Consider the following 13,491-nt stretch of genomic DNA (forward strand, 5'->3'; position numbering starts at 1 on the left):
TAAGTGTTAGAAATTTTCTCTTTGAAATGTTGCTGCTTTTTAGTTACGAGTATATAATTATTCTCTGTAAAAGGAATCTCTTCTTTTAATATTTACATAATTCTCAAAATCTTTCTGGAAGATGGTTTTCTTTGCTAGTTCCTCATTATGGTCTTAATGGGTCTTTTTTCTTCCATGTTATTTTCTTCTTTTTGATACTTTAATCTCATGATTCCTGCCTTATCACAAAAGATTGGTCTCTCACATTCCCTGTTAGTCAGAATACTTGTTTCTTTTTATTTATTGAGGCGCCTACCAAAGAGAAGTCTGCATTTTTTTAAGACTTTGCTGTCTTGCTTTGCAGTTGGGCTTTTACAGATAATGTCACTAAAGAAGCTGAACTCAGACTACTTTTATGGATACAAGGTTGTGTTAAGAGCTTTGTATCCTAAAGTCTTATTTTCCATAGAGCATGTTTTACCATTTGTCTTTGGGGAAAAAAGCAACTAGCAATTATAAATGCTGATTTTTCTTATGCTTATTGTTTTCAGCAGCGACCGCCTGTGGATGAAGTGCTGAGGGAAGGTCACATCAATTTGTCAGGTCTCCAGCTGAGAGCACACGCTATGTTCTCAGCGGAAGGTCTTCCTTTGGGAAGTGATTCCTTAGAATACGCATGGCTAATTGATGTGCAGGCCGGAAGCCTTACAGCTAAGGTCACAGCACCACAGGTATGTTCTCAGGTCTCGGAGTGCTATCTCCTGACTTCCTTTTTCCTTTCCTGACCCACCTCCCCAAGAAAAAGTTGTATACCCATTTGAATGTTCATTTTACTTCCACTTGCCATTAAGGATTTTCTTAGTCATGGATGAGTCAGAGACAAGTTTCAGTTTTCTGGGCCACATAAAATTGATGGGTATAATTTTTTGTAGTCCTGTGTAATATTTTCAAGACTTTCTTTGAGAAGAACTCAGGATGAGAAGTTTCTGGAATTCAAGTTATATATTATTAAAATTATATTACTTGACTCTCCACTGTCGGAACAATCTTGTTTTTCCAGTACATAGGATAATTTTCGGAGAACATTACTTTTTTGTGTATTTCTTAGGTAGGATTTGAAAGAGGCATTTATAATTAAGGTAGCATGTTTCTCCACTTGTCATGTCCTAAAGCAAGGTAGCATTATTTGAATCTGCACTTAGTGATATGGATACTGATTTAGAAAAATAACAGTGAATTTATTGGCAGAAAATCTCGTGTAGAAGACTAGTTGTAATCCCTTTGGATAAGTTCTCCTTCCCTCTCAATGTCCCACTTAGTCTTTAGGAGTCTCAGAGGGCTTAAGGTTACTGTCAGCCTTCCTAACAAAGGTTCTGCATCCACAGGTTCAACCAGTCATGGATTCAGCCCACTGCAGATGTGAAGCCCATGGATACACAGGGCTGACTGTAACCCTTAGTTCTAGAATGGGCCATTGAAATTTAGCGAAATGTTTGTATTACTGTAAAATTTCACCTGTTGAGACAAATATAGTTAAACCTCATTTTCTTGTGTTTCACAGATTTTGCTTTCTGGTTGTAGGTTTGTTTTTTTTTTTTTTTAACAAATTGAAGGTTTGTGGCAATGCTGCATCAAGCAAGTCTGTTAGCACCATTTTTCTGACAGCATTTGTTCAATTTATGTATCTGTGTCACATTTTGGTAATTCTTGCACTATTTCAGACTTTTTCATTATTGATCTTTTATGTTAGTTGCTATTTCAAAAGGATCGTGACTCATTGAAGGCTCAGTTTAGCATTTTTTAACAATAAAGTGCCTTTTAATTAAGATATATATGTTGTTTTTTTAAGATATAATGCTGTTGTACACAGGATAGACTACTAGTTACTTGTAAACATAACTTATATGCACTGGGAAACCAAAAAATTTGTGACTCACTTTATTGTGGTATTCACAATGTTGCAGATTTACTGTGGTGGTCTGGAACCAAATCCACAGTGTCTGTGAGGTATGCCTGTGTTTATAATATGCATTTCATAATTAGTGTTTCAAAAGATTGAAATGTGGTGGACATGTACATACTCAGGTTTTGGTAGAATTACAAAATGAGTGTGAAACATGTAATTTAGAGGTAGATAGTGGCAACCTGCAGATAAATAAAGACTGTTGTTTGTTGTTGTTGTTGAATTGCTAAGTAGTGTCTGACTCTTTGTGACCCCATGGACTGTAGTCCACCAGGCTCCTCTGTCCATAGAATTTCCCAGGCAAGAATACTGGAGTGGGTTGCCATTCCCTTCCCGACCCAGGGATCAAGCTCAGGTATTCTGCCATGGCAGGCGGTCTCTTTACCACTGAGCCACCAGAATAGATAACTTGTATTGATTATATCTGAAGGAAATAGTTGAAGGGAAGCAAAAATTAAGATTCTGGAAATAGTAGGAAAATGAGTAGAATTGAAAAGGGATTTTTATATAAAAATGATGGAAATAAACATATAATAATGGGTAAAAACAAATATTTAGTGCTTACATACCTCATAACTATTTTTATCTGCCATTTTCTGTCTCTAAATCTATAAGTAAAAACTGAAGCATATAATAAAAACAGCTTATTCCCTAACAAGCATGCAATGAAGCCATGCTGACTCTTCAAGACTGGACACAGTTCTTTTAATCTAAAGATTGCTAGAATCTCAGCTTTTATTAGAAGTTGAAACATTTCTCTTTCTTCTACACTGAAATCCTGGCATCACTGTTTCTCTCAAGGTTCATGAATCCATTGGTGCTTTTAGTGTTTATTCCATTCTTTGTGTATTTTAAAAGTAAATTCATATTTTCTGAGAGTTTATGTACTTTTGGTGGGGGTGGGGATAATACAGTGTATACCCCTGGCTCCGTGTTTATTGTAAACTAATAAATTATGACCCTAAGATTTTTAAAAAACTCAAGATTTGATGAAAATTGATATATACTTAAACTTCTATTCATGAAAGTTCTTTAATCTTCAGAATACCTGATTTTCTAAAATTTTTGCTTAATACATATACATTTCACTTTGAACCTTGGTTTATTGTCACATAGAGAATTCTAGGTGCTTTTCTGTGCACGAAATTCTGACTAGTCATGTAAGAAGAAAGATACAACATTAAGAAAAATAACTGGCTTTAGAGGTTGCTGAAGTTTCATTTCTCAGTTGAAATGATTTTTCATTTTGGCAATGCATTTTGTCATTTACAAATGAACAGTAACATAAGCTTATAAATGATGTCAAGGTAGAAAAATGATATTGGCTAACAAGTAGATTATATAGCAGGTATAAGGCACTGTTTGGATTCTTTCGAGCTGTATTAATATTCTTGATAAACTTTTGAACCGTGAACACTTATTTAGGATGCTAACAGTGTTGTCAACCTATCATGGCTTATTTGTAGCTGGCTTGTCTCTTGGAGTGGGGACAGACATTTATTTTTCATGTGGTATGTCGAGAGTATGAACTGGAAAGACCAAAATCAGTAGTGGTATGTCAGCATGGAATTGATCGACGCTTCTGTGAATCCAAGGTATGTTAAAAATATGTTAGCAGTATTACAAATGTTTATGGGTTTTTTCAAAATGAAAGTTCACTTTTTTCAATTAAGAAAATTATTTTGCTTATTTATAGTCATTTTTATTTAGTTGTAAATATCTAAAATGAGGTAATTCTTAAAACATACATTCACAAGTAAATGGAGATATTATAAATTTGTATCTCTTAAATTTTTATTGTTAACATTAACATCTTACTGCGTTATTACACTAACTCTTTGGGATATAGCTGTGCATTTATGTAGAAGATTTAGAAGTTGGAGGAGGAAGAAGGTTGAATTCCTTGCATGACGTTGTTGGCAGACCCTTCTGGAACATACACCTTCTCCTATAATACGATAAATAATGTTGGGCATTTGCCTAGTTTCCTGACCCTAAATCTTATGCTCTTTCTACAACATTGCACTACTGTGGCTAAGGGTCATTACACTACTTTGAAGAGGGTTGTAAGAAGTATATAATAATTCCTGAAATCATGTACAGTGAGATGCATGGTGTTATTTTTTAGTAAAGAATGTTACTTATGAATTTGGGGTGTGGAACATTTTTTAAAGTATGTTCATTTGAGAAATGAGCAACTTGAAACATCGCAGTTTCAGAAAAGAAAAATAGCTGACCCTAGTTCTGCATCATAGAGATAACCATTTCTAATAGTTTGGCTTTTCTTTCCAGTTTCTTTTCTCTATGTCTTTCCTTTCTTTTTTCTTTTGTATACAAACCATATGTTTGCTATTGTATTACTGTGAATTGGAAATAATTCATTCAGCTTTTAATTTTATATCCAAAACAGTAACCTGTGCTTATTTATCATCAATAAAACAGCTATAATTGGTGATAAAAATTACTTTTTTTTTGTTACAAACACAATGCCAGGCTCTGGGGAATTGGTTCCTTAGTCATTAGTTTCTTATGGGTAATTTGTTCATGCTTGTACGCATCTCCTCCCTTTATTTTTTTTTAATACTAAAAGCTTTTTAAGTTGTATTGTAATTAAAAAAAAATCAACTTAATTGAGCCATAAATTCCATACAATAAATTCACCCCTTTTAAATTGGAGTTTTGAGAAATGTTACATGTACTGATGTAACCATTACCGCCAATAAAGATCTAGAACATTTCTGTCACCTTAGCAAATTCCTTAGTAACCCTTTGCAGTCAGCCACTATTCCTTGCAGCCCCTGATATTCTTTCTGTCATTTTAGATGAGAGTTTTTAAAAGGCCTGTTTTGTGTGGAGGAAATACATTAGTATAGAGCACTGACTGTCATATGAGACATCTTCCTTGTAGTCCTGGCTCTGCTACTGATGAGCAGAGTACATGCTGTTGGGTTGATACTTCACTCAGAACTGCTGTTTCACAAAGAAGTTCCTTGAAGTTGGTGATGTGTATGTTATCTTCCAACCTAATCATGACTAAATCTATGTTTTAGGAATAAATAATAAAATAACAAAAATAAATGTGTGTGGACTTTTCAAGATATCAGCGTAATGTTACAGTTCGTATATTTGTGGATGTGTAAAAATGTGCATGTGTATCGAGTAGGAAATACTCTTAAAATCTTAAAACTTTGAATTCCTATACAGTTCGTATAAACCTGTGATATTATTTATCAGTTTACTTTGCTATTCTTTTTAAGTTTTAATAACAAATTACATTTGTATTCTGTCAATTTAATGTTGTTGCGTGCCACTTTTGAATGAAAGTGACACATGGTTATTTATGAGTTTTCTTAATTGGCAAGAATTTAATTACTGATTATTTCATTTATCATTATAAATATATCTATATATAATTTATCATTATTAAAAGGTGAAATTTAATTGATAATTTAAAATACATATGTAACCAGAATTTTGTTTTGTTAAATAAGCACACTTACATATCAAAATAATTAATTGATGGTGAAGAATTAAGAGTTGAATCCATTTCATTTTAGTTGAGTTGTATTCCTGGGCCTTGTCCAACTTCAGATGACTTGAAGTATACCATGACTCGTTTAGCAGTAGATGGAGCTGATATTTATATTGTGGAGCATGGCTGTGCTACAAATATAAAGGTACACATTTGTCTGTTTCTTGGTCAGTGTAATCCTTTTTCCTTTAACCAAACCAAACCTCTATTTCTTTAAGTAAATCACATATTTATAGTTTGCCATCACAGAATACTACGAAATTCTAGGAGGGAGCTTTCTATTTTTTCACCTGTGTTCTTTTCCAGTCTTATTTTCTTTCAAGGCATGCTTTTACTACCTTTTTCTTTTACTGAATTTTTATAAACTTGCTTTATGACTGGAATATAAGCTAGTAGGTTGCTTTTATGACAGGAATATAAACTCATAATGTTTTTAGACGATTTACTTTTGAATGCCTTTAGGCTTTATTTATTTAACTTCTTGCCTGGCTCCTGGAAACATTTATTTGCCACCTCTGCTTTAAGGGTTACTGTTGAAAATCAGGCATTAAGATTCATTAAGATTACTTAAGGAATCAGGCATTAAGATTCATTTGTTGCTACCCTTCTTATTTTTCTTTTCTCCTTCTCTCATTACATTTGGAATTATAGTCTTCTCCTTTCATCCTCTTTTTAAATTTGAATGTTTATTTTTATTCTGTTGCTTTTTCTGTTTCCACTTTCTCATTTTTCCTTTCTTTCTTCCATTTGTCAGGCTATTTGAAGTAATTACCTATTCTATAGTTTATTGTAATAAGTTGCTTAAAAATACAGAAACTACAGTTTTGTTTCTTTTTCTTCATTCAACTTTAGATGGGTGCAATTCGGGTTGCAAACTGTAATCTCCACAATCAGTCGGTTGGGGAAGGAATAAGTGCTGCAATTCAGGATTTTCAAGTGAGACAGTATATTGAACAATTAAATAATTCCAGAGTTGGACTTCAGCCTGCAGTACTACGGAGGGCCTGTTGGCTTGAAGCTGGGTCAGCCAACTTAGGACTTATCACTGTTGATATTGCATTAGCTGCTGATCATCATTCTAAACATGAGGCACAAAGACATTTCTTAGAAACTCATGATGCTAGAACTAAGAGGTAAGTGAGATTTAGGAATGGTAATCAAGTTCAAATGAAAAGTATTAGATAATTATAGAGGAAATCCTACTGTTAGAAATAAAATAAGAACATCTTAAAGACTGAATGTGATCATGCTGGGTACACTTTAATGAGTAAATAAGAATCTCATATTTAAGTAATCACATGGTATATATCATCTCTGATGGTGTGGTTGCTGGGAAAAAAATATTTTCTGATATGTTTCTAAGCCCATGCTATTTGTGTCAATAGTGAAACAAATATAAATTACTGACCCCCCCCATAACATTTTGTAATACATTTACACCCCTTCTTTCTCACCATAGCCCTCCACTTCCAATTTGTCATTCCTAGAAAACACCATTACTAATCACCATTTATTCTACAAAACTTCTGTTGTAGGTCTTCACAGTTGCAGGGAAGACAAAAAGTACCTAAACCTTAAGAAATGATTTTTAAATAGTCTCCAAAGCTTCTTACTGAATTACATCTGTTTAAAATGATAGTATGACTTTTTCCATCCTCATCTCTTCCCTTCTAAAGTTTCTAGAGCTTATTTTAAAAATAGAGAAAACTACTAAGAAATAAAGGACAATAATTATCATAATTCTACCACATTGAATTTGTTACATTTCTTCCCAGTATTTTTAATGTATTTCTGTTAAACTTGAAATCATCCTGTATTTGCACTTTAAAATTCTGCATTTCTGTAATTGTTGCCTTTTTATAAAAAAAAGCAAAAGAACCCATTTTTTTTTTGTTTGATTTTACCAACAGCAAAGTAAGATTTTGGGGGAATAGTAAAGAATTGCAATTCAAGACAAGCAAACTTTGGCGAAACATAGGCAGGTTTGGAGAACAGAGGAGAGGGGCTTGCTTCTCTAGAGGAAAGGAAATTGGGGAGGCTGTCTGCTTCTTCATTGGCTGCAGCCCTTCGGCAGCTTGTTTTTCCTGGGTCAGAAGGCTGGGGTCAGTGAGCTGTACTTAGCCATTTCCCATATTTTAAATATATAGATTGTTTCTAAATTTCTCACTGTAAATGGAAGCTTTTCCCACAATTTCTGGGTATATCCTTTAAATAGTTTCCTCAGAAGGGGGTGTGACTGTTAAAAACTGAGCTTTTGATATGCTTTCCCAAGTTACTTCCTAGGACTCTTATTTCAATTTATATTCCCAGTGGCTGTTTAAGAGAGTCTCTGTCTTACTGCACATTTGCCACCCTCTGAGTGTTTTATAATAACTGAAAGGTGGTATCTCTTTATTTTGCATTTGTTTATTTGGGGATTATTTAATACTTTTTTCAGATAGTTATTGGATATTTTCCCTCATTTGTGAATTGCCTGCTAGTATCCTATATACATTTATTTATTGGGATCTTGGTGTATTTCTTACCCATTTTTAAGAACTCTAGAAAGATTATTGCCCTTTTTTGATCCCCGTTACTGATATTTTGCAGTTTGTTTCATTTATTTTTCTTATGTTAAATAGAGTTTAATTTTATGTATTCAAATATGTTCACCTTTCTGTTTTATAATTTTTTGTACTAATTTGAGAGCACTTTGCTAGTAATCACATGACCCGTGTACTTTATTTTTTACTATTCTATTTTTGTTATTAACATAAAACTCTAAACCATCTGGATTTTTTTTTTATGGTGTGTGTGCATTAATACAGCCAAGGATGTAAATAGTTTTTTTGGGTTTTTTTTTTTTTTTTTTTTTTTTTTGCAAATATTTGTTCAAATATAGGAAAACCAACAAACTAATACTTAACACCTACTCATTTCACAAAATGTTTAGATATTTTCACCTATTAATTTTTCCCAAAGAACTGTTTTTCTAGTTAAAAGAAATCCTATTGAGGTTTTATTGAGATTACATTAATCTTTTAGGTTTATTTAAGATACTGGTATCTTATAAATCTATTAAGAAAACTCATGTGTGGACAATGTTGTTTAAAAACACATTTTGGTTTCTTTGTTCACTATGGCCTTGGAAGCCAGTTGGTATGAAGACAGCACCTATAGATCAGATGGTAGAGCAGGGTGATAGTGAAGCTGAGGAGGTGGCTCCATGTGACTTCAGGTGCCTCACTGAGGTTAGTTTCAGTGCTCTGATTTGTTAAGAATCGTGAAGTTTGAGATTTTATCCTACTTACTAGCTAAGAAGTTTACTGTGAGTGCTAGCAGAAGACGTGTGAAACCTGGTGAGGGACACAGGACTTTATTACAGCAAAAGCACTAGCCAGAGTCAAATGTGTTTGCATTGGTTCCCCATGTCCCCCAAATAGGATTGCCAGAGAAAATACAGGATGTGCAGTTAAAATTGTTGCAGATAAACAACAGAAAACTCTTTAGTATAAATATACACCACCTGTTACATGGCACAAACTTATTTTTATTTGCCAAACCTGGCACCCCTATCCCTGAGTCCCATGGGGATGTCAGAAAAGACCCATGATGGATGTCTGCACATAGTCCAATGCATTACAGAAGTGGAACACTGAGCTGAGGTAACTTTTACCACTTTTATAGTAAGTGGAGTGAGCCTGCTCTTTTCCAGAACCCTGAGAAGTAGCTTGGTCAGAGCCTTGCATTCTTGGCATATCCAGCAAGCAAGAACAGGTAACCTGCCTGTGGTGAATTGCTTCTCCCTACATGGTAGCTCTAATGATACCACTCTAATGGCAGAAAGCAAAGAGGAACTAAAGAGCCTCTTGATGAGGGTGAAAGAGGAGAGTGAAAACACTGGCTTAAAATTCAACATTCAAAAAAACTAAGTTCATGGCATCCAGTCCCATCACTTTGTGGCAAATAGATGGGGAAAAAGTGGAAAGTGGAAACAGTGACAGATTTTATTTTCTTGGGCTTCCAAATCACTGCGGATGGTGACTGCAGCCAGGAAATTAGTTTAATAAGCCTTCCCAATGATTCTTTTTTTATTTAAACTTTTTATTTTGTGTTGGGATATAGCCAGTTAACAGTGTTGTGACTGAGCGAAGGGACTCAGCCATACATAGACACCTCCCAGTGATTCTAATGTAAGCCGAAGTTTGAGAACTAGTACATTGGTTTATATAAAGATAGGGACAGGTAGGTTACATTTGTTGCACAACTAATGTATTCCAGATTTTGCATAAGGGGTTTTACATACGTTATACATATTTTTCCTTTTGTCTTGTCCAGACTGATGTTCCTCTTCTAACTTGATATATTTATTTCTTCACTTCTAACTTGATATATTTATTCCATCTCATCTTTTACATCTCAAATATTATTTTTTTGTAATAATATTTCATTATTTTCTTTGTCACAACAGCCTCTTCTTTATTTTACAGCACTTTACTGTAATTTATGATTAGATACTATTTGTGTGACCTGTCTTTGCCCACCATAAACTTCATATGGATAAGGTTATGTCAGTTTTGCCTAGCACCATACAAGGCACATAGTAGATATTTTCAAAGAATATAAATGAATGACTGTAAAAAGGAAATTAAATACTTATTCTGTCTTCCTGTGAGAGCCCTAAGGATCCAATGAGATAATGCATGTGGAAAAGCTTAGAAAAATGGACTGTTAACATGAGGTTTTATTATTTAAAGTTGAAAAAGGAATAAAAATATATTTCTCAAGATTTATATTTTTAAGGAAGGAAGGTAGTTAACGGCTGATAATTTTGTGTGGGGGTCACTCACAGAGCCTAAAGAATTTTACAGACATTTACTCTTACTGTCTTAATTCTTAATACTTCATTCAGAGTCCTTATTACAAAATCACAATTTTTTTTCTAAAATATAGAGTGGTGGATTATTTTGATTTTATTGAGAATTTCTTACTTGCCTCATATTTATAACATTTTGGTGTACTAAATTTATCATATGACTAAGTCTTTGCAATGCTAAATATTATAATCTATACTAATAGTTCTGTCTGTTTTTTAAATTAGTGTTTAAATTTTTAGTTCTTTTGAGAATGTTTTCTGCTGTCTTTGAAGTGGATTTAAATGTTTATATATATATACACACACACACTTTATCTCTTTGATTTTTTTTAAAATTTATGTTCTGTTTCTCATTATTTTTTTTTGTTTGTTTCTCATTATTGTTCCTACTTATTTTCATCTCACCATGGTGAGACTTTTTTTTTAAAGAAAGGCAAAATAATTAAAAAGATAGTCCATAGTAAAAACAAACCTTTGTGTTTAACTTGTCTTTTAAAAACATTAACAGTTAACATATTTAATTATTTGCTCAAAAGTTTCTGATTCCTAATGAGTTTTTTTTATGTTGTTGTTCTTTTGTTTCTTTTGTTGTGTGTTCTATTTAGGTTGTGGTTTTTGTGGCCAGATGATACCCTGAAGAATAAGAGGTGTAAGAACAAGTGTGGTTGTCTTGGTGGCTGCAGGTTCTTTGGTGGCACAGTAACTGGCCTAGATTTCTTCAAACTTGAAGAGTTGACACCTTCCAGTAGCTCTGCATTTTCAAGCACAAGTGCAGAGTCTGATATGTATTATGGACAGTCTCTGCTTCAGCCTGGAGAATGGATTATTACTAAAGAAGTTCCCAAAATTGTAGATGGTAGTGTGTTGTCACTTATGTTTATCTTTTATTATCTTCATTCCTATGTCATTCTAAGAGAAGTTCAGTGTTACTTTGTTCAAATTGGTTTTTTGAGCAGTCTTTTATGTAGGGTTTAGTTATAATCTGTCTTTGTTTTGCAGGTGATTTAACGATAGCCAGATAAGACCTAGTGAGTTTTTCAGAGTTGCACAAGGCAAAAGTAGATTTACTCTTCAGATCTCCTGCTGTCAACATGGGTGATTTTTCCTAGCCCAGCTTTAAATATTTGCATATATGTCATTATTTCCCTAGAACCTAGATTCCAGAAATACACTTAGGAATAGCTGTGCTTTGAGTTTATAATTGTTTTACCAGTTTACTTCTATAGGAAAAACTTACCAATAGTAATATGTATACTATTGGCTCTCATGTTATCCACTACTTTTGCAAAATACTCTTCTTATGACTTAAATCATCCATGTCAAGAAATTTGGTGTTTCCTTAGAGCCTGTAGGATAACTTTACAGATACCTGAGTTTGGTATGAACAGTGAATGGTGGATTTAGGCATATTGAATTTATATCTATCTATTATCTTTTCTCCAAAGACTTCAGAAATACATCTTCCATTGTGTTTCTTAATTGTGTATTCCTACAATTAAATGCAATACATACTGGTAAAGTGGCCATACTGTCAAGAAGTGAAATTTAGGAAAAGTCTTGATATTGCACTAGTATTGAGCCCTTTTCCCTTGATCCATTCAAAATAATTAACTTAGCTCTGCCTTTTGTCAGTAGACAAAATAGAAAAGAAGTAATTTTAACTTTTAACAATTTATTGGCTTGATTGTCATGTATATGGAGCTCTTAGAGGAAAGAGTGGGAAATATGTATGCCAAATTCTTGTTTAAATGATTTTTCACTGAATATTAATAAATTGTATATGCTAGTTTAAGGTTACTTGACTTCAGCAGTTTTACCAGAATAAGAGCGGCTTACCTTACAAAATCAGCAAATACCAAAACTTCTTGACATTTAAAGGACTAGAAAGATACAAAACAAAATTTACTTAGCTACCTTCTTATATTACCTTTTTACTTTTGAATAATATTTGTTTTTAAAGATTTTCATAAGCATTTCTCGTTTCATCCTCAAGCTACCCATGTGAGTTCTTTATTTTCCCTGTTTGTGGTGAAATAACTGAGGTTCATCACTGAGACTGAGTTGCATGAAGTCATGCAGTCATGTATGTGGCTGAGCAGAAACCAGAATCAAGATTATCAAAGCCACTTTAGTTTTTTCCACCGTACCGCAGCTGGCACTATTTATAAAGACTATGCTTGATTCTCTAATCTGTAGATCAAATTTTTACCATCACAAATGCAAGGAAGAAAATCTACAGGGAATTTGCACATGGTATAAAAGGGAGAAAATAGCAAATTCTCTAACAGCGAACAGAAGAAACCTCATTTTAGTTCTTATGTAATAGAGAGTGTCTGTATCTCTCTCCCTCAGGAATGTGTTGTAATTGGTAAACTGCCATAAGTTTCTTGAGCAGGGAAGCTTGTAAGTTAGCCCCTTCATAGTCCCTTCATAAGTATATGACTTTCTGATTGTTGAGTTTTCCAGGAGCCACATATAGATGTACAGTGTCAGGACAGAATTAAGGAGGGCATATTGGTATAAATAAAGAATTTCCTTGGAAGGTCAGTAAATTCTAGTTTCCTATCATTTAAAAGTGAATCAAACCTATTTGGATTTTGGTTGTAATTTTTAAATTCATGATAGTAGAAGCAAATACTACTTGTATTCTAAGTTCTTAAGTCTTCTTACCACTTAAGTTCTATCTGTCTATGCCTTCTGCTTGGTGAGATGTTTTCTCCTACTAGCAGGTTCCATCCTTGTGAATAGCACAAGGATAGCTGGAGGAGAGGGGAAGTAGGGCAGCAATATATTTTTGTTCCCTAAGCAGCTCTAGAATTCTCCTTTTATCACTGTCTGCCCCCAGTTGGAGAAGGCACTGGCACCCCACTCCAGTACTTTTGCCTGGAAAATCCCATGGATGGAGGAGTCTAGTAGGCTGCAGTCCATGGGGTCACTAAGAGTCGTGTCACTTTCCCTTTTCCCTTTCATGCAATGGAGAAGGAAATGGCAACCCACTCCAGTGTTCTTGCCTGGAGAATCCCAGGGACGGAGGAGCCTTGGTGGGCTGCCGTCTGTGGGATCACACAGAGTCAGACACGACTGAAGTGACTTAGCAGCAGCAGCAGCAGCCCCCAATTTACATAACACATCACAGGGCTCTCATAAAAGGCTGAGAGAATG

General features: G+C 34.1%; 1 protein-coding gene across 11 annotated transcripts in view; it reads left to right on the forward strand.

Annotated features, from left to right (window-relative positions):
• Nucleotides 1–13,491, forward strand: part of KIAA1109 (KIAA1109 ortholog) — a 206,838-nt gene that overhangs the window by 75,851 nt on the left and 117,496 nt on the right. For 10 of the 11 annotated variants that reach the window (XM_025268008.3, XM_025268017.3, XM_025268015.3 and 7 more), the window contains 5 exons: nt 531–710; nt 3,409–3,537; nt 5,500–5,619; nt 6,327–6,607; nt 10,935–11,185. In XM_025268008.3, coding sequence (XP_025123793.2) covers nt 531–710; nt 3,409–3,537; nt 5,500–5,619; nt 6,327–6,607; nt 10,935–11,185 — 961 coding nt within the window. The remainder of the gene's footprint in view (nt 1–530; nt 711–3,408; nt 3,538–5,499; nt 5,620–6,326; nt 6,608–10,934; nt 11,186–13,491) is intronic. The other variant, XM_025268011.3, reaches the window with a different exon arrangement.

Source organism: Bubalus bubalis, chromosome 17 (genome assembly GCF_019923935.1).
Source record: "Bubalus bubalis isolate 160015118507 breed Murrah chromosome 17, NDDB_SH_1, whole genome shotgun sequence".
Taxonomy (NCBI): domain Eukaryota; kingdom Metazoa; phylum Chordata; class Mammalia; order Artiodactyla; family Bovidae; genus Bubalus; species Bubalus bubalis.